Here is a 26,869-nt window from a genome sequence, read left to right as displayed (position 1 = left end):
CGACTAACGAATGATGGTATAATTATCAGCAATTCACATGGCGTAGATACCTTGATAAGCAAAACATTCACAAAACAAATGGATCATTAAGAGTAATTCTCGACTAACGAATGATGGATTAATTATAAGTCATTCACATGTCGTTCCCTAGTTAAAAATGGTGTGCCCCAAGATCTATTCTAGGCCCCTTGTTATTTTTATTATGTCGGGGAGGTAGCGTTCTCCTCCGTATGCTGTACATTCTCTGGATGGCATTTTACTCTTGAAGGCGTACATACATTGATAAGGAAAAGATGAACGAAGTAGATTAATTATTTACATTAAAGCCTGTCTGCACTAGTTTGGCCAGGAAGGATTAGACCTCCCTTCGTGGTCACTGACAGGTGGTTATCTCATCAAATCAGCTCAATTAACATAAGAAAAAGAGGATCATGGGGGGGGGGGGGTCCAACGGGTATCGCTTAGGCATTGTTTGCTATATCGAGGACGTAAGTAGCTACAAGTAGTGCAGTCCTGCTTTAATTCTTTACTATAACCAATGATGGTATAATTATCAGTGATTCACATGTAAGAACATGACTGAAGATATGAATTCACAAACTGCTACCAAACAAATACATGCTCATCATTGCCTTTGTCTACTACACAATCGCTTTATAATATACTGGTAAGCACTCATATTGTTTAACTACCAGTCTGGTAGTTAATTTTCAAATTACTCTGAGAGTAATTTGAAAATAATATATTAAATTAAAATGCCCCTCTTTTTAGAAATTTACCAAGAAACTTTAAAGTAGAAATTTAAGATTTTACATCCCACCCCTGCCACTCCTTTATTAAAAAGTATGTGAAGTCTTTGGATTTTAAAGACATAACAAGAAAAACAAATTATAACCAGCTAGTGCCCAAAAATCTTCAGTATCTGGCGCTGCTCAGTGGCTGCCGGGCTCACGATCAATTAGGCAAAAAGAATTTCCGTTTTGGTTTGATAAAATTTGGAGTGGACTATTGGGCTGTTATTATTATTATTATTATTATTATTATATCCACATCACTTTTAAAATCAATTTGTGCTATAGCCTTAACATTTCATACATTTTGGTAAGTTTCTACTTTACTTGTTTGTCCAAATGAAAAAAATAAAAATAAAAGAGTTTGACGTTGCTCACCTGGTCCTGTGGCACATCTCCGCCCACTCTCAAAGGAAAAGAGGTTGGCGTCATGGCCGTAGCGACGGAGACACCTCAACGGCCACTTGACCGTCTCCGCGTTGACCACATGGAGGATGAGGTCAGTCTGCGTGACCTCGAGGTAACCCTTATTTACGACGTGCCCGGACTCGTTCACGTTGCGCACTTTGAAGCAGTTGGGCTCCAGCCCAGCCGACGCCCCGTTCTTGGGGCGCAAGCAGTGGACGTCGTTACCCATGGCAACTGTTGGGTGTGGTCCCCAGCTTACTGAACATGTGATTGGTTAAAGTGGCTGTCAATCATACAAGAATGTCTGTGAAAGGAGATAAAAACGAGGGCATGGAGGATAAGACGCAACATCATACTGGTTACAAGCAAAATAACGAAAAATTATGCAAAAATCAGTACTAAATAAAAATAGAGAACATGATTTGCGTGTTAAACTCGTGCACTGCCTTTATATTCATCATTGTTGAATATCACGCTACATGTTTAGATAGATGTCAAGTTTCAGGCAAGTTCTACTTGGCTCAGGCACCATAAGTTTGTTGACCAAGAACTCAATGTTCTAGAGCTTCCTCACGAAAGACAGCTAGTAGCCGCAAGCGATCTCTAAAATATACAGACCATGTGTTTGTACATGTAGAGAACTTCACTAGGTCATCCAGGTAAACTGTACATTGGGATCATTAAGTACCGGTACTGCAACTGTGACGCAGGAACGCACTCTTGTACTTGTGCACGTACATGTAAGGTTGTGTACAGTTGTTAATCATAAATTATTGGATAGAATGTCAAGGGCTATACATGTTCATGTACATAACATCCTCTTTATTTTTTATTGTTCCATGCTTTCTTGATCTTTCTTTCTAATTTTCTCTACTTCTCCTTTTCTCTATCTATATCTCTCTCTCTCTCTCCCAAGCCTGCCCATACGTCACCTAGCAACATTAGTTTAATGTATCCCCTATCCCTCTCATTATGACTAATGTGCTCCTTCTCTCACTGCCTCCCTCCCTACCTCTTTCCTTTCCTCTCTCCCTCTCTCTTTCTCTCTCTACCACTTTCCCTGTGTCTTCTCTTCCTTTCTTGTCCCTGACTATAAACGTGCATTCGTTTCTCTCACTCTCTCTCTCTCTCTCTCCCTCTCTCTCTCTCTCTCTCTCTCTCACTCTCTCTCTACACTTACTTTCACAGCATACATGAACATGAACATGTACATTATCACCACTAACCATAAAATGAACATGCATGTATTTATGTTACTATTCTTTGTAATAACTTTCTATTACCGGTATATCCCTCACTGTCCTAACCTCCCTATCTTCTCTTTCTTCTTTTCTTTTTTGCTCTCCATCTTTTCTTCTCCCTTTCCTCAATCTATCTGTCTCTCTCTCTTTCTCTCACTCTGCTTTAAGTATCTTTCTGCTACGTCTGTCTGTCTCTCTCTCTCATCTTCTTGTCTGTCTCTCTCGTCTCTTCCCCCTCACTCTCTCGTCTCTTCCCTCTCTATCTCCTTTCTCCCTCTCCTCATCTATATTAAGAACCCTCTTTCCCCCTCTCTCCCTGTCTCTTCTCATTTCGTGCCATGGCAGCAACATGAAAACAAGGTCCCTGGGAAAAACAACAAGCAAGCGATCCAGCCAGCCTTGCTGCAGCTATATAGCTCAGTCTAGGGGTCACGTTGGCCAGGGGCTTTATGTTAATTTTCTCTACGTATATACATGGAGATGTACGTACGCAACCTGGCTGGAAAACAGATAACTCCTGCCAAGCACTGCACATGCCCCATATATATCCCTCCACAGGTAAATCCATCAACGATTCCCCAGCTTTTTCAGGGAGCATAAAATAAAACCTCAAATATCGTACAGTCAAACCTTTCGAATAATTTCACACCTCTCTATAAAGACCACCGGTCTGTTATGGTCACCTCAATGTAAACTGTATGTACATGTAGTCTCCCTTTGGAGAAAACATGTTGTAGAACCTGTCTAGAAAGGCCACCTGTCTACAATCATGACCATTTATATGTTTTCTCTCATGTGGCCATAAAAGAAAAGTTTGACAATATAGATGTAAATTGGAAGAATTGTGCATCCAATAAACACATCATCTCTAAATTGCACTCTGATCGAGTTACAAGATACAGAAAATAAACATGGAGACTCTGAAAATAACAATCTATCAGCACAACCATAAGCAGACTATGCCAACATATTGCATTTCTGTGACGTAATTGTTGATAAAAATACTAGAGTGTGTGGGTGGGTGTGTGTGCGTGCGTGGGTGAGGATGTATTCCTTCAATTTTGTAACTCATTTTGGAGCACTCTCCCTAATCTCATCACTTTCTAGCATTTAACTGAAGTCTAGACCTTCATATCTTACTTAGATAAGGATCCAATTTTTACTTCTATATTTAGTCTTCTTTTTCTTTGGTTCACCGTCTTATATTGAAGTCTGCTTATTTGCCAAAAGGCTTTTAAAGATAATCATTTAAAAAACATACTCATGCATATTCTTAATTAGAAGATTTTCAAAGGTATCATTACAGTCAAACCTGCTTTACTGACAACCTGTTTTCAAAGACCACCCGTCTACAAAGACCACATTTTTTGTTTCCCTAGAAAATGGTTTCTTGATAAAACATGCACTATAGGCACCTGTACATAAAGACCACCTGCCTATGAAGACCACTTTTCTTGTTTTCCCTATTGGAAAAGTTTCACTGTATTATCTACTGCAGTATTTTCAAGTGTACCATACATGTCATGAGTGTGGCTATGTTTTTCTTGAATTTTAGTTTGAAAGTTAACAAATATTCAAAAATTTAACTAATTCTAAAGGCCTATTTTCTGCTAAAAGTCAAGAGTGTGATCGTCGCTGTTTTCACGAAGTGACGGTAGTGAAAAAAAATTGCATTCACTTTGCATTACGATTTTCCTCACTACCGTCACTTCGTGAAAACAAGGATGATATGAAGAGTGCAAACACCACCACATACAATTGTGTCTCCCAAAATAATAAGTACCATTCTCAAACAAATGAAACATCAGAAACAGATACCGGTAGTGTGAACACTTCTACGTACATGTACATGTACTCAATAATGTTTCCACTCACCCAATTAGGCCTACATTTGTAAGTGTATTCCTGACATAGTTGAAACGTCAACATATGAACCGTGTGATCATCATGACACAAAGTTACCTCACCCTTGCCTTAATTAGGCATGATTCTCACTAAAAAGGAAACGTTAATTTTATCAAGAGTGCAAACATCAAAACCCTCGACTGTTTCCCTAACTAAGCATCATTCTTACAAAAATGGAACATCAATATCTGGAGAGTACACACAACACCATAATCCAAATCCCTTTCCTAACAAAGCATCATTCTCATACAAATGAAATGTCAAGATCAACGGACAGTATGAACACATCCGCTTACAGACCCAAATATAAGTTGCCCAAGAAAGCTGGCTTAATGAGATTGGAGTGCTGCGACAAAGCCAGCTCATCACAGTCAAATCATCCCCAAACGCATGGCAAATTGCTACGATACTTTTTAATCCGATTACGGCATTACGCATGTTGCCGTCCGATTCCAGGATGGAGCAATGAGTCTCCAATACATGATTGTACAAGTAGGTCTCGGGACGAATCCCCTGCTTCTTGTACATGTATCAACAGGGGTTTTTGTTTTGCCAGTACGTGTATACTAGGCATGCATGTACATAGCATAGAGATTCAAATTGAATTTGAAATTTGAATTTATTGATACATCTGTCATGAATGCAACAGAAATTCTTTCTCCATTGGTTGAAAAATAACAGTGATCATGTCATAGAAAAATTACACATGTTGTATACATGTACAATTACAAATATACATTGTGATCACAAAACAGAAGAAAATACAAGAGGTTTCAAAGAAGTTTCAAAAACCAATGTGTTTCATACAATGGTGTGTAAATAAACAGAGTTTATGATTGATTCAGATCACATGTGACCCTTACATGTTCATGTTAAATGTTGTCAAAGTCCTTGCTTGATTATATTTATCTCAGTCCTGATAGTCTACATTTAAGACCAAGATGATTTTTTTTCTACTGACACATCTTTAGTAGATGTGTAGTGAGTGACACTTTGACACTGGTAACAAAAAAATTTAAAAAAGAGTATCAAACGTCCCTAATGATCCTTGCATTTATTCTCTACAAAATCCAAATCCAAATGAAATCTGAACCAAACATTTGTTTTAAATGCACAAGGTCATATCGAATTGACCAAATAAGAACGTAGGCATACATGCAGATTAATTTTGGTCCAATGCATTTCTCATTACTAGAACTCAACTTCATCTTCAAACATCACAAGACACACTTGTTGAATGCACTATAAAATTGAATCAAAACAAGTAAGATAAAATAAAATTACCTTATATTTACATCCCATGCTCTATTGTATGATAGAACCACTTTTCCCACGAGAAAAACAAATCTTCAAGGAGAGCAATAAAAATCAACTGCTATATTCAACTGGAAAATGTAGCATCACTTTACACCATTGTGTGATAGAGCGTGAGAAAGCAGCAGATACAATGAAGATGTTTCAATTGATCAAAACTCCAGATATAAATGCAGATCAGTTTTTGTAAGAAAACATGACACAAAAAACCACAGCATGTATCGTTGTAACAAGCTGTGTACACAGAGGATCTCGAAAACAAAGCTATTGAATTTTGCGAGCTCCTCGGAGAGATCTCCTCGCCTGATCGTCACAAAGCAACAACTGGCCATCCCTGGCTCGCTCGACCTCAATGAAAACAATCTCCCTAAGCGAGCATTGCAGCTAAAGATTGGAGAGAGAGTGCCGGAGTGGGTAAAAATAGAAAAGAGTGAGAGAGAGAGAAAGAGAGAAAGAGAGAGAGAAAGAGAGAGAGAGAGATATAGATTGTGTGCGGGCAGAACCTTTATATGAAAAGGAGAAATGTGTTACAAGTAGAGAGAGAGAGAGAGAGAGAGAGAGAGAGAGAATAATTGAAAGTGTAGACAGAACCTTTAAATGAGGAGAAATATGGTACAAGTAGAGAGAGAGAGAGAGAGAGAGAGAGAGAGTAAAGGGATGATTAAAAAGAGGAGAATGGAGCAGTAGAGTTTTAGAAGCGTGAGAATAGAGTGGGAGAGAGAGAGAGACAAACAGAGGGTGTACATTTAGAAACAGTTGCACGGCTATGAACTAGACAATGCATCTCTCCATCTCTCTCTCTTCTCTTCTCTTTCTTTCTCTCTCTTTCCTCTTCTCTCTATGTCGTATATCATCTCCCTCAGTTGCATCGCTGAAGACTGGGTAGTGGGAGTGCATATGAGAGGGAGGGTCAGAGTGAGAGGGAGAAGAGAGAGAGAGAGATAGAGAGAGAGAGAGAGAGGGAAAGGAAAATAATAGCTATATGAAAACACCAACTAGAAGACGTGTGCAGAGTAAGGGAGCATGGAGTGGGAGTCGGAGACAGAGTAAGAGAAAGAGACAATGCGTAGCCTACTAATTGGTACAATTGCAAAATTCAAACAGACTGAGTATCAGAGGCAGAAAAGGGGAGAGAATGAAAGAGATAGAGTCACACAAACATTGTACATGTAGTCGTACATATCGTCCTTGTTTTCACGAAGTGACGGTAGTGAGGAAAATCGTAACGCAAAGTGAATGCAATTTTTTTTCACTAACGTCACTTCGTGAAAACAGCGACGATATATGTAATAAGAAATAGAAAATGATTGGGTGAGACTAAATACATGTACATGCAGATGGACAAATTGAATGGGCTGTATAAAGAAACGGCAATTAACAACTAAATTATTCATTACCCATACAGCATATTTTGTATTTTTGGAAGTATGTGAAAAATTGATTCGTCCTGGTTTATGTTTCTTGAGAAGTTGACGTATCAAAGCTTACTGTACATCTCAAAGTATTCAACAAAGGCCTTGATTTAACAAGTCCACCTTTCATTCTCGAGTTACAAAAAAACATCAAACATCAAATTTACAAGGGGTATGAATAATTTAGTTGCTCATTGTAGATGGACAGAAGGAGATGGAGAGAAAGAGAGGGAGATGGAGGGAAAGAGAGGGAGATGAGGGAAAGCGAGGGAAAGAGAGGGAAAGAGAGGGAGAGAGAGAGAGATGGAGAGAGATGGAGGGAGATGGAGGGAGAGAGAGAGAGAGAGACCATGGAAGAAGATGAAAAGATGGAAAGACAGAGACTGGAAGAAATTGAAAGCATTTGTTGCTGCATTTGTAGTCTTTTTGGAGCAAAAAGGGTGTTAAATCATATACTTGATAAATTTAACACGGTATTAAAGGGAAAGTCGACCCCCAAAATAAGTTTGTTTCGATAGAGGCAGAATAATAAGAAAATCAGGTGAGTGAAAGTTTGAGCAAATTCTGAATGAAAATAAGAAAGTTATGAATTATTGAAGTTGTGATCAATCAAATACAAATTGGCAACTCTGTGACTTATTATACGAGCTCTCCTTCATTTGCTTTGTGCATAATATTCCATAAAATCATGTTTTCTTCGTTATTGATGACGGAATATATATTTGTTCCTTGCAGGGGGAGTGTAGAAACATATTTGCATTTATTATATTTAGGGTGCATGTATGGTTGAAATTTTTCTTGAGGGAAAATGAAAATTTTAGATTTTTTTAGTACTGAGCAAATGGAAGTTGAGCTCGCATGATTCGTCATAGAGTTGCCAATTTGTGTTTGATTGATCACAACTTCAAAAATCCTAACTTCCTTATTTTTAATCGGAATTTGCTCAAACTTTCACTGACTTGTTTCTCTCATTTTTCTACTCCTATTAAAACTAACTTAATTTCAGGGTGGACTTCCCCTTTAACATCCTTCTGACTCTGAACAGAAGGTGTGATAACGCAAATAAATAATGCTATTCCAAATTATACTAGAAAAGTAGAACACTTATAGTAGTTCATTGCGTTCCTTTGTTCAAATAGAAAACACACCCACGGTCTTTCTATGCTAAGTGTGAACATATTTGTTGCAACCTACAAACGTTGCAAAAGTATCGCAGATCGAGAGAGTAGGGAGAATAAGAAAGATGAGGGATTAGAGAGAGAGAAAGAGAAGGAGTCGTAAAATACGATAGTAAACCTCGGGCATGTACCGTTGAGAACAATTACTGGCATTTCTGTGAGCCACGTCACAGTTTACGTCTCCGAGTGACGTGGGCATGGTTTATTCTTAGCAAGGCTATGAACTAGGCAATGCATCTCTCCATCTCTCTCTCTTATCTTTCTTTCTCTCTCTTTTCTCTTCTCTCTATGTCGTATATTATCTCCCTCTCTATATTCTCTTTCTCTTCTCTTCTCTTCTCTTCTCTTTCCCTCTTCTCTCTATCTCATTCTCTTCTCTTCTCTTCTCCTCTCTTTCCCTCTTCTCTCTATCTTATTCTCTTCTCTTCTCTTCTCTTCTCTTTCCCTTTTCTCTCTATGTCGTATATTATCTCCCTCTCTCTCTATTCTCCTTCTCTTCTCTTTCTCTTTCTCTTTCTCTTTCTCTTTCTCCTCTTCTCTTCTCTTCTCTTTATCTTTCTCTTTCCCTCTTCTTTCTATCTTGTATATTATCTCCCTCTCTCTCTCTCTCTCTCTCTTTCTATTTCCCTTTTCTCTCTATATCTCTCTCTCTCTCTCTATCTCTTTTGTCTCCTCTTTCCCTCTTCTCTTTTCCCTCCTCTTTCTCCCTTCTCTCTAACTCTTATATTATATATATTTACATATCTCTCTTTCTCTCTCTGTCTCAATTTGCCTATATTGGATAAATCTCGCTAGGAAAAAGGATCTTTGTATTTCGTCATCTGTACTTTTTCTTCTTTGTCTGTCTTTAGTGGGCTCCAGCATCATTTTCCCTCATTTTCATACATCTTTTTTTCTTCTTATCTCCCCTTTTGCAATGCATTTTTTGCAAAACACAACTGTTTCTCCTTGAAAGCAAACAGTGAAATAAACTACACTGTCAGCCATTATACCAATTTCAATAACAATAATTGCCACTTAGAAAACGAATAACTTGTTTGTTAATTTTGCCCTTCAGAAAATGAAAAAATAAGGAAAACTCCCTTATGATAAAAAAAAACATTAAAGAGGTACAAATAATAAAATAAGATGACGTGGAGAACCCATTTCTTGAAAAAAATTATTGTTACTGAAACAAATGGTAATTACTAAAGAAAAAAAAGGCCTGCCAACTACAGGATGAATCTTGCTTTTGGATTCATACAGTTTGAAATTATTTTTACTTAATTTTTGTCTTTATATTCTTTGGAGAGCTAGAAGGGTGTTAGTTACGGTAACTCTGTTTTTTTTTAATGAGGTACCAGCATTAGTTAATAGTCTCTATGCTCGAATCACTCTATTTGAATGTGTGGGAGAGGGTGTGGGAGAGGGTGTGGGTGAGGGTGTGGGCTGATACGGCATTATAGTCTATCACCTTTGACATTTCAGACTCCTTGCGCTATGAATTATTGATAACCTTTTAACAGTAAACTCTGGAAAATTTTAGCTTATAAAACTGCTAAAGTCCTTCCAGTGCATTAAGAATGGTCTTCTATCAAATCTAAAATACAGCTGGTGTTTTCTCACCAAGCTTATGCTGGAAATAAGGCTGAGCATGAACTTTGTTTTCATGGTTTATGTTTTTTTTCTTTCCATTTGTTTCTTTTAACTTTCCTACATAAAACCTTTGCTAGCATCACAGTTGCGGTAAGCTGAAGTAAATACAGATGAACACAAATTGATGACTTAAATTTCAGTGTGCATTAAGTCGTGAAACTGCACTAATACCTATATCAATATGCTTTTAACAAGCAACACTAATAAAATACATCTATACTTTTGTCCCTTTCATCTTAAAGCATTGTAGAAATGTATGGTTGTATATGGAATGAACGCATGCATGCATTGAATGGATCAAGTCTAGTATACTGATTATACTATTCAAATCTAAATATACCTAATAATTTGCTAATAACATGGTGCAACCAAATGTACTAAACATAAGTTCCCAACAATTTAGGGAAAATGAGAAACGGTCATATTTCATTAAATCCCTAGATTGACAATAGTCTCCACTTTTCCCCAGGGGCCGACATGAGGCAAAATCTCTACGGAGATACGTGCACGAGAAATAGATACAGGAGCTCAAATTATCCTGCTTATATCGCTTTCCCACAAGCAAGGACATTACGCGCTAGAATGGAGCAAAATTCTGCTGCTTTTTTTTTTGTCACGAGAGAGGTGGTTGTCTTAAATATAGCCGCAGTCCCAAGAAACCGAATAAGTTTGGAAATAACTCCTCGTATATGGCTAAAGAGATAGCTGTTCAAGCCACAAGTGATCTAGGCTAGGAGATTTGATTTCTTTTCGCAAGTTTAAAGGAAGAAAAGGAATAATTACGGGAGAAAGAGAGAAAGAGATACCGGTAGATGCCCTTCAGTGTTTCATTTATAAGGAGCACGGAAAAAAGAATGATCTTGAGTAGGTGCTTGATTCTCACGATGGCATTCTATTTAAAGAATGACCTAAAAAGAGGATTCATGATCATACTACACAAATAGTATCTTTACTATAATGCAGGTTTCTAAATTTATCCAGATATCGCACTCATGAGGGACAATTATTACAGGGTAAGGAGAGATATATAGCGGCAGACTCAAAATAGAGTTTCATCTGCAGCAAGAAAAAAGAGAATGAACTTGACGAGGCGCTTGAGTCTCACAATGGCGTTTTATTTAAAGAATGAGCTAAAAAGAGGATTCATGATCCTACTACACAAATAGCAAAATGCAAGTTTCTATTAATCCAGATATCACACTCATGAGAGACAATTATTCCGAGGGAATGAGAGAAAGCGGTAGATTCAAAATAGAGTTCATATGTAGCAAGAAAAGAGAAGAATGGTCTTGACGAGGCCCTCGAGTCTCACGATTGCATTCTATTTAAAGAAAGACCTAAAAAAAGAGGATTCATGACCATACTACACAAATAGCAAAATGCAGGTTTCTACCTTTATCCAGATATCACACTTGTCAGAGACAATTATTTAAGGGAGAGAGAGAGAGAGAGAGAGAGAGAGAGAGAGAGGTAGTTTCAAAATAGAGTTTCATCTGCAGCAAGAAAAAATTAATGATCTTGACTTGATGGTGGAGTTTCAAGATGACATTCTATTTTAGGAAAACGATCGAGATATTGCTACACAAATAGTATGAATTTATAATGTTTTAAGCATAATTTTAACTGTTCATGTGTGGCAATGGTGAAGAAAAAAATGATAAAGAGAGGACAAAATAGGTATGATTATAAGAACCATATATGATATTGATTAATGAACCTAAAATACATATTTCTTTGATTCCTGACATTCTTGTGGTCTCCAACACCAGCATGAAAAATAATCTTTAAAAATTTCAGGAACAAATTTAAACAAATGGATAAACTTTAAGAGACATCAAATCAATCCTAAAGCTACGAAGCACTACAGATGACTTGCAAGCTTGAATTGTGAATATCTAAGAATAATATCTTTTATATTATTGTTCAATGAGCACAAATGTATATCACATGTTACTTGAATACTTCTTTGATTCTGGCCATTCTTTTGTTTTCTAAAACCAGTACCAAACATCTTTTATTTTATTTCTTTTAATTTCAGAAATAGAAACAAGGCAGTACAAAGAGAAAGTCATTCAAATCCAACTTCAAGGTGCAGATGTCTTGCAAGCGTGAGTTATGCTAAGGTCACATAGGTTCATGCGACAATAATTTTGTACGAATCTCCATTTTTCCATTGTCTCCCGAATTTCCAATGTCTGAAAATCTTTCGTAGCAGTTCGTAATGGCATTTGTGACGGAGGCTTTACATGTCCATGTAAAATATCACCAAAAATCTTGATCAATGCACATTAATATTTAATATTTCTTTGATTCCTGTTATTCGTTGCTTTCGAGGAGCATCCAGGGACCTGTTTATATAATGTATTAGAGACAAAAGCAGACGTAGGGAGAGAGAGAGTCAGAGAGCTGCATGGCAAAGGTTTCTGTTGCTACCTTGTCACCCTGAAATGGTGCAATGCGTTATAACGCCCGACTGAGCAATGTGAAAGAAATATAAATATGGTGGCAAGAGAGAGCTGTAGTATGCTTGCAATTGGTCGTTTGTCAGAAAAATAACTATAAAGATCTCACATCTTGCTGAAATAATATACAACATGACAAAAGAACTAGCAGAGACTATAAATAGCTCCGATGAAGCTCATAGAAAAGTTCTGATGAGCATCTTTTTAGAATCTTTTCGAAACTCATTTTGTTCTAGTCTGAACGGTGTACACTATTAAAATTGTATAGCAGACTTATCATGAGTGTGTAATGATGACGGTCCAGCTCTTGAGTCAATTTACCTCTTCAAAACTAGTTTCTTTATACATTTAAACGTATCTCTCTCTCTCCTCTCTTATTCCCCTCTCTCTTTCTCTTTCTCTTATCCTCTCTCTCTCTCTCTCTCTGATTTTTCCTCTTCCCCTTACTCTCTCTATCTCCCACCTCTCTCTCTTCCTCCTCTCTCTCTTTCTCTTTATCAAGATTTTAACGTACAATGTATCATCCACGTGTAGTCCGGAGGCCCCTTTCGCCCGATGATTCTTTTATGATTCTTTATACAATGTTTAAACACAAGTTCTCTATAAATTTTATCTATTCTGAACAGCGTATGAAAGCCACAGTGGTGCTCGAGTAAGGCGAGATTTGGAGGGAGCTATATAAGGCCTGTCTTCACTATCTCGAGATTGCCAAATATCCAGCTATTTCAACTATCCTAATCAGAAATAGTGGGCTATTTGGCAATCTCGAGATGATGAAGACGCGCCTCTAGAGGCACTACAGTGGTTGGTGTCGTCGGATTAAATTCCCAAGCAGTACCATGCTGGAGATACACCAGTTTGACCATTCGACCTTTAGGAGTTATGCGGCAGAGGAGCTGTCATTAATGCGGTGTCATGGCACGCCATGGGAAAGGGAGAGAGAGAGAAAGAGAGGGAGAGAGAGAGAGAGAAAGAGAGAGAGAGAGGGAGAGAGAGGGAGAGAGAAAGAGAGAGAGAGAAAGAGAGAGAGGTAGAAGATACAAAAAGGGTGGGAGATGGAGAGAGCATAAGGGGGAAGAGGAAAAATGAGAGAGAGAGAGAGAGAGAGAGAGAGACAGAGGGGAAAGGGAAAGAGATAAAGAGAGGTGGGGGATGGAGAGATTAAGGGGAAGAGGGAAATTGAGAGAGACACACACAAAGAGGGAAATTGAGAGAGAGACACACAGAGAGAGACAGTGAGAGAGAGAGAAAGAGAGGGAGAGAGAGAGAGAGGAAAAGGGGGTCAGGTCAGCATCTTCAACAGTCAGGTTGGGAGAAAAATAAATGTTGAGATTGATAGTGACAGCGAAGAGGAAAACGAGGGGGAAAAGGAGAAAAAGCGGGAGTTCTGGAGGGGAAAATATTGGGAGGCAAATAACAAAATCAGAAGGAAACTGCGGGTATTATGCTGAAAAGTAGAAGTAGAAAAGTAGAACCTTCAAAAACAAAAGAATCAGTGCATGCAATACAGAAAGCCAGTCCATTCAATTAGCAATATTATTTTAAAATTGTATGCTCTATTTCCGTTTTCAGGGAAAACGACTCAAAGAATGTGTGATCAAATCGATCCTATTACCTTCCAATGTTGTTAGCATTGATCTGTTATTTGGAGTACAAACATGTTTGAAGTTTTAATATGAAAAGTTTATTGATCCTTTCAGAAAATCAATATGAATATGGTATCACATTCTTCTTGCTCAACGTACATTAACAATACCCTGATCAATATTATTTTTTTTTAAGGAGACATCTATCATTCTCTCTAGTGACTATAGTGTTTACAGACTATTCTCTCCTTCCATGACATTGGTGCCTATTTATACTTTTTATAAGCTTAGAATTTATATCATTAGTAATACGTAGGAAACAAGGTCAAATGAATTAAGGTCATGCTTGACAATAATATCAAATTTACATACCAATACACTGTATAAACTGACATGATAACGTTCAAAATATAAAGAAAATATGTACTGTAAGTATAAACCATAGTACAAATGGAAAATGGTGCATCTGTAAATGCAAATTGACAATCAAAATTGACAATCGTAATTGACTATCGAAATCGACAATCGAATACACCACCTGATTAGCATCATGGCTTAAATTTTGAATTCCAACATGTAATCACATCAGAGGTTTACGATGTACATCAATACAGAGTACATGTACCTGTATGCATTCTAATGAATCCTCTAACTAAAAATAATCATGACGGCAGAGTTTCACACAGGTATTATACAAGTGACTCACCTAATGAAGGAGATGTGTTGAAAGCCTAAACTTTAATAAATCCTCGCTGGCTACATAACAGCATCAGAGAGGCGGTTGGATAACACAAGAGCAAAATGCATCTATGTGGTGTTACTATCAGTTGAATAGCTCATCCTTTTGCAATCAAGCCCAAGACTATTGAAAGCCTAAACTTTAATAAATCCTTGCTGTCTACATAACAGCATCAGAGAGGCAGGTGAATAACACAAGAGCAAAATGCATCTACATGTAATGTGGTATTAGTCGAATAGCTCCTGTTTGCAGTCGAGCCTCAGACTGTACATGGTTCTTAGAAAGAGTTGACTATGGGAGGGTACGAAGAGTTCAACATATTAATTTAGACGAAGCATGTTTTATGCTAATGAAAAAAGCATGAACACCACTACGCCACTGAGGAGTCCCTTACTTGAAGTACACAAACTGCCGCTAGTGCCCTGCCAACCGGCGCTGTGGTGCGTTCATGTAATAAGGGGCGAGGAGGCAATCACTGGCCGCGATGCGATCCTCCCGTTACCACGACGTCCCAGCATCCAGCGCTAGCACCCATGGAGAGATAATTGAGTCGACCTTCTAACTCGAGGCCTTCGGAGAATGCGTTAATCATCACTGGTATGCTGGCTAGTAGTAGTAGCCATTCCATGCATGCAAACCACCAGTTAGAGTAGGGAGAGTATCGACAGCAAGGAATTCAATCAAGCTGCCATATACTGCAGCCTGTTGCCTTGCATGCATTACAATTGAAATGGGCTATAAATGGAATAAATTTTCATTTTCTCTGTTTTGTGTTTCGTACCACTGCCTCTTATTACCATGTATTTTTCACCTTCCATAGATCAAAAATTGAATAATAAATGAATGAGGAGATATAGCTTCTCAATAAGTAAACAAACCAGTACTTAAAGATACATACTTGCCTCAAATTAGTACATGACATAGGTCTAGATCTCAACTAATGTTTCTGACAGAAAATAGACAATGTGCTCTAGCTGCAAACCAGAGACTAGCAGAGCTAATAGACTGCTCATGGCTTTACATTTCTAGTGAATTAGTGTCACATTGGAGTCTGTGCCTCCAAATTATCCATCTCAAACCCAGTCAGCCTTATAGGCCCGAATTCACAAAGCAAGGTTTGAGCTCAGACCAAGGTTTGAGCTCAAACCTCCTTTTGTTTCGCCAAACCTCCTTTTGTTCTTTACAAACCAGGTTTGTAAAAAATGCGTAAAACGCGTCATATGACGTACGAAAACCAAGGTTTGTCGACAAACCTCCTTTGTGAATTCGGGCCACTAGGTCTGAGAAGAAGACTATCCATAGAGGCATCCCTTTGCATTCCAAGATTCTGAAGTCAGTGCTAGAAATATGCCAAAGGTCATCCCAGGTTACCCCAGAATCAACCACATTTGGAAAAGGCTGTTAAATATATTCCATTGAGACAAGAAATTCAGAGAAATTCATTTATCCACACTGTGTCTAATGTCCCGATATTTCCAGGGTTTGCGAGGATGAAAAGATAATGAAAAAAATGCATTAAAGGTACTATGTCCCTTTTGCAGCCAACATCAAATTCTGTAGAACTTTGCAGGAATTATGAATATGTCATGTATGTCCTATCTGTAAAATTTAAACGTTAGCAGTGTCCTCATATTCAAATTATGCAAGGAAACCTGTTTACTTGCTAGACTTCACTGTCAGACACTATTGAGTGACTGACTGGCTTTTTTCTTCTTTGGTAATAACATACATGAAAAGAGTTGTAAAGGGTACATGAGCATTTGTCTACATCAATAACCCACTTCTTGTGATGGCCAAGATTAAACTGATTGAATCTTTGCGCAGCATAAAACGTATGACCATTCGGTACAATGGTCTGAAAATCAAGACTATTACTTTTGGGCTCTATAGCCCTAAAGTCGATTTGACAACTAATTAGTCGTTATTTTCCCACTTTAAGACATTTTCAAGCCCCATCTTTTTTAGGGAAGTTCTATATTAGTATTATCTTTCAAATGCAGTTGGAATTTAACTTTTTCATTTTTTTGGCCTTCAAATGGGACATAGTACCTTTAACAAATCCAGAAAACTAAACAAAACATGTGTTTTAAGTCTTACCAGCATTTTCTCAAATTTGGGCACTGTTGAAAGGTGACAAATGTAGACAGATGGAATGGATGTCCAAATGTGAAAAGTGGAAATACGTCCCAAACTTAGAAAAAAAGAGAATCGGGGAGGACTTCTAAAACCATCTCCAAAGGAAAGAAATTTAGTTTGCTTTATCAAACAATGACCATGGTTTATTATAATCTAAAATATGATTTAACTTCAGAAGAATCATCCTAAAAAATCTATATCACCTGCTGGCCAATCTTTCCCAAAGACTTAATCATCAATAAAACCATTTTGTGTTGACATATATCTGTAGGCTATGTACAATCAAGGAGATTCACCTTGAATCTCCTTGGTACAATGTAGCATGTAGGCCTATGCATAGAACACCAAACAAAAGGGCATTTATTTTTCATAAATTCTGCTTTTTTGTGCAGTTATGTTAAAACAATGATTGTATCACAAAGTGAATTCATGAGGCAAATTTTTAAGTTAAATTTTCCTTAAAACAGGCTTGTTTAAATAGCATTTTGACTGAGTTAAAGTCCTCCATTTTTACTCCGCCTATTTCTCCCTTTTATATCTTTATAATTCCTCAGTACGTAGAGATCGAGGCTACCGCAGTTATATGCGCTATAAAAGCACTGCAGTATTATTTTAGAGTTCAATTAAGGACCCATCAGAAGTGAAAAATGAAATAGATTAATAATATCAACAAAAAGGTTGTAATAGCCATTTATTACAATAATACCAATTACAGGAGTAACTGCTCTCTGAAAACTCAAAATCTAAAGCTTTGAAAATCGGTAGTTGTCGACCTAAAAACTAGCTTTCGACTGGATGACATCATCTAGGTGGAGTACCGGTATAGGCATATTCACAATGACTTTGCATCAATTAAGCACAGCTCACGGCCTCAGCTATAAAGGCTAGCCAATCGGGTCCATGTGTTATGTCGTCACCATCACCACAGCAAATTTTATCCATTGACCCGTAATTTAGAGGGGTGAAGGAAATGAGGTTTTAATTTGCCTTTGTGTATTAAATACTGAAAGAGAAAATATGTGTTATTCCTTTGTATTCTATGTTCATTGTCCTCAGTTGATATAAATTTGTATTTTTCATCGAAAAGGGTTGTTTGTGTAGTCCCATATTCACCTTTCTGTGTACAATGCATGTGACTTAAAGTAAAACTGGGCAATTTTTTAAAATCATTTTGATGATTCCAAACTCCAAAGCCTCATATTATACACCAAAACTGAAGTGTAACATAATCAACCTTTCCAATCATTCCAGACAGTTTCACGATGTAATCACATGACCAGATCTCAACTTTTTTGGTTAAAGCTAAACTCAAGAAAAGTGTCTTCACCTCACCTTTACAATGAACACTGATAAGATGGGGAAGAAAAGAATCATGTGAATCCTTTGTATTTTCCCTCATCGATGCTTGCCTGCATTCTTCACCTTCATCTGGACTCCCTTCGTTCACGAGTTCAAAGATTCAACGGAGCTCATTAAAACCTCCCACCTCATCGAGAGTTCAAGGGAGCAATTCTGACTCTCTCCGATGACGCATTCTCCTTCTCCGCAAAGAAGACACAATGGGTGAATTAAGGAATGGGACTGGGGTATGCACACGTACTGTACAATACAATGTAGCGTGAAAAAAATGTTTGGCCCACTTCTTGCATTCTCTCTCCCTCTCTCTCTCTCTCTGTCTGTCTCTCTCTCTCTCTCTCTCTCTCTCCATCTCACTATATATTGTACAAGTTTATATTACCTCCCTAACACCCCCTCACCCCACTGTTAACTCCCACCATTTACTTGTTTCTCCCTCCCTCTCACCATCCCCCACCCCTCCCCTCTGTCTCTCTCTCTCTCTTTTTCCTTCTGTCTCCCCTCCCTCTCAGCTCCCCTCCCTGTCTCTTTCTCTCTATCTGTATGAATACCTACAAATGCTATTAGTTGATTAAACACAAAAGGTGCAACACTTTTTAAAATTCTAAAATTAGGGGGAAATAAATTATTGTATCAATAACCTAAATATCAAATTTTCCTCTTATACTTAGATCTTAACTTGGATGAATCAAAAACTGACTCTGTGATGTAGTGGAGGACAATATTCCTACTTGCTCCAACACACAAAATAACTAAAACTATAATTTTTTTCAAAAATGTACGAGTCTGCATGGAAGGTCTTTTCTCTTTATGGGACCTACAATAAAATGGTAACCATAATATATTTTGAGTACTGCCCCAAGGGAAATAGCGCTTTAATAAGAGAAAAACAGAAATTAACAAACAGATATTTCCAAATTGGAGAATTGTCCCCAACCTACAAAAGGGAGAGTTCTCCCCAACTTTATCACTATCCACTGACCAAACTGCCATTTCAAGCATGGACCTTATAGTGATCTCATATTTCCAGCATTCGTAGCTTTCTTATTACTGCTCCGATTTATTTCGAATTTCCACCATTCTTTTAATCTTATTTCTCTGCTTTCATACAAATAGATTTATTACAAGAGTTGGATTGCCCTTTAACATTTTCTTGAGATCAGCCAACTAATGCATGCACGTATACTTTCCATCGCCTTGTAATGTAAATATCTCTAAGCATCTACACTTTTATATTACAACGAGTGTGTGTGCCAGATTCCGGTGAACTCTTTCGAGCAGAATTTACGATTGTTCTTTGTCACTGGAGAGCCTGACACCTCTGATTCGACAGGGAAAGCACCCCCTCAAGGGCAGCGGAGAGACAAGACAAATGGTATTTACTTGGATCTTCTAGCAGTGATTGTTCATTTCTTGATATAAAGCACTACTGCTGCAGTGATTTACTACAGAGTTAAAATGCTTGCATTGCTCAAATAACTAGGCTTTAAAAAATAATATATATTTCCAATGCCTTTGTTCTTTCTGTGCTCTCTAGTATTGAATATATCGACGTTCAAATTTGTTACATGTACAAGCTACATGTGCATTGTATACTATGTACATTGTTTGTATTGTATGTATTGTAATGAAATTGTAAATTATTCTAAAATCTGTACATACAATAGACTGGCTTCCTAACATATTCAAATTCATGAAATACGAACTCTACGTAAAAGCTTAAAGGGAAATCCCACCCAAATAGACAACTCCTCTATAAAAAAAGGAAGCAAAAACATCAGAGAAGCAAACTGATAAAAGTTCAATTAAATCTGACTTCATACAAGAAAGCTGTAATCACGACATGTCTGGCATTTCAAATTAGCTGAAGCGGTAATGTCAATGTGATGTAGTGCCAGACTACTTTCCAATCTGTTTCCAACATATAAAATAACTCAAATTGAAATTTGTCAAAAAATCATAGCTCAGGAGGGTCTATTCTTAACCTATTTCAGCTTTGCATAGAGTAAGTGATCTCATACTTCAAATATTCCTAACTTCCTTATTATTGGTCAGATTCATTTCAAACTATTGCCATTAATTCTGTTTCTGTTATTTTTCTACTTTTATACAAATCAATTATTACAAGGTTAGGATTGCACTTTAATTGTAATTTTATATTACTCAAGAATCCCGAAAGAGAAAGAACAACAATACTTTGTATTTAAGTAAATATGTAGTTCCGTGTACAAGAACACGAAGCCTCCTATTTGGCCTTGCGCATGACTGTGCCTATGACTAGTAATATTACACATGACTGAGGTGGTTTCCATAGTTACAAAGAGAAATAGTAATTGTAATTTTATATCACTCAGGAATCCCGAAAGAGAAAGAAGGGCCATTCCATGGTAACTCGCGTTACACTTAATGGGTACATTGACACGATAATGTGCCTATATCTTTAGAACTGCTAGGATCTACAAGATACTTTTTTCAAACATGGGCAGGGTAGATATAGAACAACTAAATGAAACAAAAAAGAAAATTGAAGAACAAACATTTTTAGATTCTTGGATTATTGAATTTCAGTAACTCGCGTTACAAAAAAAGGACATGGTCAATTCTACGAGACCCTCTTTTCTCCTCATACTAGACAATCTTGACAAAATCTTTCCTACTTTAATTTGATAGTAGGTTGTGACTTACTAGTATAAGATCACAATATTAAAGATAAGAAACAATGGACTAGTAAAATGCAGGAAGCAAATATGTCGGTAACTCACGTTACAGTAACTCGCGTTACATTTTGTCCGGAGGCCATTTTCACCCCTATGTAATAGATTAAATATCACAGGACCCCTTAGAATATGGAAATATATTCATCTTTTTCCATTTAGCGAAATTTTCAGGAAAAAATATTACAAGAATCCTGTGTAATCTGCAATAAATTGTTTTTTTTCAGGAATCCCGAAAGAGAAAGAACAACAATACCTTGTACTTAAGTAAATATGTAGTTCCGTGTACAAGAACGCGAAGCCTCCTATTTGGCCTTGCGCATGACTGTGTCTATGACTAGTAATATTACACATGACTGAAGTGGTTTCCATAGTTACAAAGAGGAACGTCTACTATCTCATATTGCAACCGTAGCCATCACTAGAGCGAGGCTGCTTGTCCCTCTTCCATTCAGAATTTTTGTTTTCCAGGAAATTTGTAAATTTGTTTGACCTTTATTTGATTTTAACTAATTATTCTGGAAATGTAGTCTGACAACCCTGCTGTCATATCCCCCAATATATACCCCTCCCTAACTCTCTTTCCCAGACTCTGTCCTTTAAATTGATTTATCTCCCCACTCTCTCCCTCTGATAAATGAGAAATTTACTGAAATTTGCATATTTCTCCTGATATTCCAGTTCTTTTCTTGTTTTCTCTCCTTCTCTCATACCAGGAGAAATATGAAAATCTCAGTTAATTTCTCATTTATCAGAGGGAGAGAGGAAGAGAGAAAGAGAGAGAGAAAGAGAGAGAGTATTACGTTCTTACAAGGATGCCATATCTTAAGAAAATAAATTCATTTTCTTTGATAAGATTATGTACATCTCTCTTTCTATCTCTCTCTCTCTCTCTCTCTCTCTCTTTCTCTGTCCCTCCCCTCTCTTTCTCCCTCTCTCTCTCTCTCTCTCTCTCTCTTACTCTATCTACCTATCTTTTCTACATAAATGCAAAATATATATACATGTATCTCTCCCTCTTCTTCTCCGCTTATATGACATAAAAATAAGCCTACTTTAATTCACAGTCTCTCTAACAAATAGGCTATATTTTTGTACCTGCAACAATCAGGTAAGAAAAAGTGGCTAATTTCCTGCAGTGTCCTCTCTCATTTATCCCTGGGCAATGAATACATTTCTACCCCCACGGGACACCGTATTTCCTTGACCCTAATTTCTAATCATGACAAAAGAAAATACATCCATGTTCATCCTCAAGGAAATCATCAATAGCTCAATTGCATCCTGTTTTTTGGGTTGTCTCAGATAGGAAGGAACGATGTTGTTGATCAAGAATTTAAAGGTAATGCAAAGTTTTGGAAAATGTTGGAAATTGGATGGATAGTAACTCTTTAAAATTTTGATATATTTGGATGCCCCTGTGGATGTAGTTATACGCACTAAAAAATTAGCCCCTAAAACACTTCTGCTTTCGAGCAAATTGAATAATAACAAATTTCCGGTGCTCCCGGTAAATTTCAAATATTTCAAATAGGCCATTCCATGGTAGCTGCGACCATGAAAATCTCAGAATATGCAGTTCTGATATATAATTTCCAAACGCAAAAAGCAAATCGGTCGATTGTAGTCACGAAGCATTGCTTTAAAGCTAAAGTAAAATCAGTGTTGAGAGGGCGCTATATAACATAAAGAGTTTATTATTTACAATTTCATCACTTTAGACTAGATTTCAACCGCGACAACGATCATTCCATAAAATGGTATGCTTCCTATATGTTCATTTGAACCAAATTCATGACCCCATACCAAAACTTTGTATTACCTTTAAGAAGTAATCTGCATTATTTTTGGAGACTGCAGAGACCAGAGTCATTGACTTGTACATATATGATCCTGCTTTAAATTTGGTATCTGGACTGAAAAAGTATTCTGCAAATTTACTGTGCTGGCAAACATACATTTAGGTTAAAATATGACTGCATGAGTACATGTACGAATACTCATATTGAATGCCATACATACCACCATATCCTCTCTGCACCCAGGTGTTAAATGGGTAACGTGACATGTACAAAGGAATTCCTTGAATGCTATGAGTACCACAATCGGCAGTAGCAATATCTCTTTACAGAATATTTTACACTTATATTCTGCATATTATACCAATATGGAACCCCTAACATACAAAGTAAAAATTTATGGGGGGTGATTGATACACTTAAATTACATAGTATTACATTGTGTGTTACATTTACATGTTTATGACAGACGAATGCTAGCTTCCATACACAGCAAGATAACCAAGAAAATATCTATAAGATCAACTGACAAAACCTCCCTTCCTCCCCCCCCCCCCTCCTTAAAAGAGTGTCATTAGATAATTACAAGAGATTTGGTGCAATTCAAGAAAATAGTGAAAGAGAGAGAAATATCAAAAAGATGATCTTTATTTGCTAAAATTTCATTATTAAAGCATAAACATAGATCTTTTTTTCTAGCAGACAGATTTTCAGCACACATTTTTCTTTAAAATTTCTGAATAGGGACTTTTAGATTCGCACGAATTAGACAATAGGTCTATGCTACGATCGACGTCCTTTTAATGCACTGCCTTGAATGGACGTCACACGTATCAGTCCACGCAAATCTAAAAGTCCCTAATAATAAGCCTACTGGTACATGTGTACAAGTACCTTTAAAGTTTTACATTGCACAATGAAGAGTCTAAACTGCTACCTATCGCATTCATGGTCACACATATCTGTGCGAATGACCTTACTGACGTAATACTGGCAGTATACACTGCACCACATCCAGGCAAATAGCCAGATAGATTATCACTATCTTGGTTTATATTACCGAACATCAAGGATATCAATGCCTCATCATGCTTCTGGGTGACTGGCTGAGCTTGATTCACACTTTATTATTTAGACGCTTTTGCACGTTTGCGTGTTATTTTGATAATAATGATAATAATTAATAATCTGGATTTATATCTATATAGTGTTTAATACGAAATACAGTCTCCATATGCATATTATTATCCCAGTCATCGGATTCATTCGCCCACAATGTGCAGTTGTGCACCATCTCCACTCCATGGGGAGTGTTCCTACCCATATATATTATTACCCCGGACATCGGATTCGTTCACGCACAATGTGCACCATCTCCACTCCCTGGGGAGTATTCCTACCATGTGGTCACTGTGAGGGCATGGCAATTATTAACACAGATGCTTTCGTCATTCTACCAGGTCGCCCATTTCTCTCCTGGATATGGAGTGGCAAATGCAGATTAATGCCTTGCCAAAGGACATTACACTGCCGTGATCAAACCCACGTCCCACGTTATTGGTATTTTGATTTAAATGACTAAACATTAAGATACCCGTCATAGCCCTAGTTTTCAAAATAGCCTGCTAATTCTGATCAAGCAGAAATATAGCCCAACCACGAATGACATGAGCTAATATCCAGCGACGAAGTAAATAGCTGACTATATCTCTGTCATGCTTATCTTATATCTTTCACAATAGTTTCTTTCCAACTGGATTCACATGACCAATACTTTATAGAGAAGTTAATCTTTTATCTTGACCATTTCCAAAGTACAGCAACGCTTGGTGGCCTTCATGATTGTAATACACTGGAAATTTATCTGATCTCGGATTGCAGATAATGATGACAATAACCTGTACAATCAGGCTCCAAATTGTGCGTGGAATGGGGCTTCTGTGTTGAAGGTCTTCAATCCTGAGCATTGTTGTCTTTTGAGGCCTGTCCTCATCAGCTCGAGTTTGCCAAATAACCCTTTTTTTTCAGACTCCGGATATAATCCCGAGGCTCAAAATTGCGTCGGCGTCCTCACCAGATCGATACGCTCATCACAAACTAGCTCGGACGGGCGCAATTAATTAGCCCGCTATTTCCGTAATAGCGGGATATTTTGGAAACAAAACCAAAATTTCTCTGGATATTTTCTCAACCAAAATGTCTCGCCAATTGCAACTGCAGGCTGATGAGGACGCAAATCAACTGGTTAATTTGCGATTGGGATAATTAAAATAGCGAGTGATTTGGTAAACTTGAGCTGATGAAGACAGGCCTTTTGCTATGCGAACACTGGCCTCCATGATTAGCAATATAATGGAAATTAATCTGCGGTAAAGGGATGATCCTATATCAACAACAATTACAATGATAACTGTATCCATAAAGTTGTTTCATCTGATGATCAGGTGGAAAAGTAGTAGGTATTGGTGTTGCAAGTCTGAGGTCATCGATTCATGTGTATGACCCGTCAAGGCCAATTTCATTGAAGCCAATGTATTTTCTACATAAATTTTATTGCACCAATTAAATATTTATTATTTCTGTTGACCCAGCCTTCAAAAATAACTGTTCTGACTTCTCCTCAGTTGCATCACCATCCCCATCTCTCTTTTTCTTCTCTCTCTCTCTCTCTCTCTCTCTCTCTCTCTCTCTCTATCTGTTTCTATTGCTCCTCTCAATAAATCCTTCATTCTCTGTTTGTTGTAAACAATCACCAGTCATATAATAATAATTGAGGCGTGGTCTATTCAATCTGGGATTTAATAAAACAAATTAGTTGGTTTTTCTGTTTGCTTACTTGCTCGTGTTCTTGTACACGGAACTACATATTTACTTAAATACAAAGTATTGTTGTTCTTTCTCTTTCGGGGTTCTTGAGTGATATAAAATTACAATTGCGGTAAGCCTTTATGAAGGGTTGGTATTTTATCAATACCATAAGCACTAATTTGGATGCATTAGCAAATTATGCTTGTTTTTTTTTGTGTGTGAGTGTGTTTATTTGTCGGTTTTAAATAGGGAGGGGGGAAAAATGGACGTACATGCAGTCTGTCCCTGTACATGCAAGTGTTAGTGGTATGCTCATGACACCCTTGCCCATTCCCCCTCGTTTCCATCAGAAGAATAATCTCCATATTATGTGCTTCTTTACAATTTTCTGTCCACCTTTTATTTGACATGGAATGCCAATATTTTTCCAATGCTGAATAAAAAAACACAACAGTACTACGGATTAACTCACCACTGGGACTGCAAACTTTTCATCGATGGGAAGGATAACGGGCGATTTCTGAAGGATTTTCTTTTGAGCTCGCTCGCTCGGTCCACAGTCTTATTCCCTGAAATGTCTTGACCTGCGGCCGGCCGTGAAGCTTTGAGCAACAGCTGCCGCGCTGTGGGCAAAGGAATCCTTGATAATCCTAGGTATTCAGCATGGAATGGTCCCAAGGAAACCGAGGATTGCTCAATCAGGAGCTGAGGTCATCGTGAAGGAGTGCGGCCATTAGTTCTCTCCAAGTTCAAAGGGTGACTTGATGTCTAATGAGGAGAAAATGAAGTAAAATATGTTAAATGTAGTTTTTGTTGTGTATCTACCACGCTGCTAATTTACTCAACTGCTCATGAAGTGCTGTAAAAACAGAAAGTACTGTAAAAACAGAACCTTCTGTGTACAATTTAATCAAATCACACTCTCCACAACATTACATTTTGGAAATTTATGAAATTTCTTGCCATGAAAACGTCTCTTATTGGATTACTAGCACAAGATTTCTGTTGAAAAATTTATGGTTGCAATTATATTTTGTACTATAACAAAACAAAATCCACTTTACCTTCAATTTAAAACAGTGACCCAAAGTCATGAGGAGGGAGGCTACTTCGAAGCTGGAAAGCTTTCAGAGGTGAGGCAGCTAGTTGTCTGGATGATGGCTGAGCTAAGACTGACTCTATTCAGATAGTGGGTGCACTGCCCTCTATGTTGGCTATTCAACAGGGTTGAGTAGGTGGTTGAAAGAATGCGGTGTCACACGAAGTGACTCACAACCTCTTTTTTGTTAAATAGAGAGATAAAATGAAAAGATATTTAGACGTGAAAGGATGGAAGAGATAAACATGACTGGAGGACAAAGTTGGAGAGAGATAGAAACAGAAAG

At 37.5% G+C, this 26,869-nt stretch overlaps 1 protein-coding gene across 1 annotated transcript in view; it reads right to left on the bottom strand.

Annotated features, from left to right (window-relative positions):
• The window catches only part of LOC576015, a 45,484-nt gene that overhangs the window by 6,143 nt on the left and 12,472 nt on the right, over positions 1-26,869 (bottom strand). Inside the window, exons 2-4 of the mRNA XM_776364.4 lie at positions 26,549-26,760; positions 25,957-26,252; positions 1,170-1,503 (exon numbers count right to left, since the gene is read on the bottom strand). Of these exons, the coding sequence (XP_781457.2) occupies positions 1,170-1,428 (259 nt within the window). The 5' untranslated portion in view covers positions 1,429-1,503; positions 25,957-26,252; positions 26,549-26,760. The remainder of the gene's footprint in view (positions 1-1,169; positions 1,504-25,956; positions 26,253-26,548; positions 26,761-26,869) is intronic.

Source organism: Strongylocentrotus purpuratus, unplaced genomic scaffold (assembly GCF_000002235.5).
Source record: "Strongylocentrotus purpuratus isolate Spur 01 unplaced genomic scaffold, Spur_5.0 spur5_scaffold_17, whole genome shotgun sequence".
Classification (NCBI taxonomy): domain Eukaryota; kingdom Metazoa; phylum Echinodermata; class Echinoidea; order Camarodonta; family Strongylocentrotidae; genus Strongylocentrotus; species Strongylocentrotus purpuratus.
Note: the sequence above shows the minus strand (reverse complement) of the source record. Positions and strands in the feature narration are given on the sequence as shown.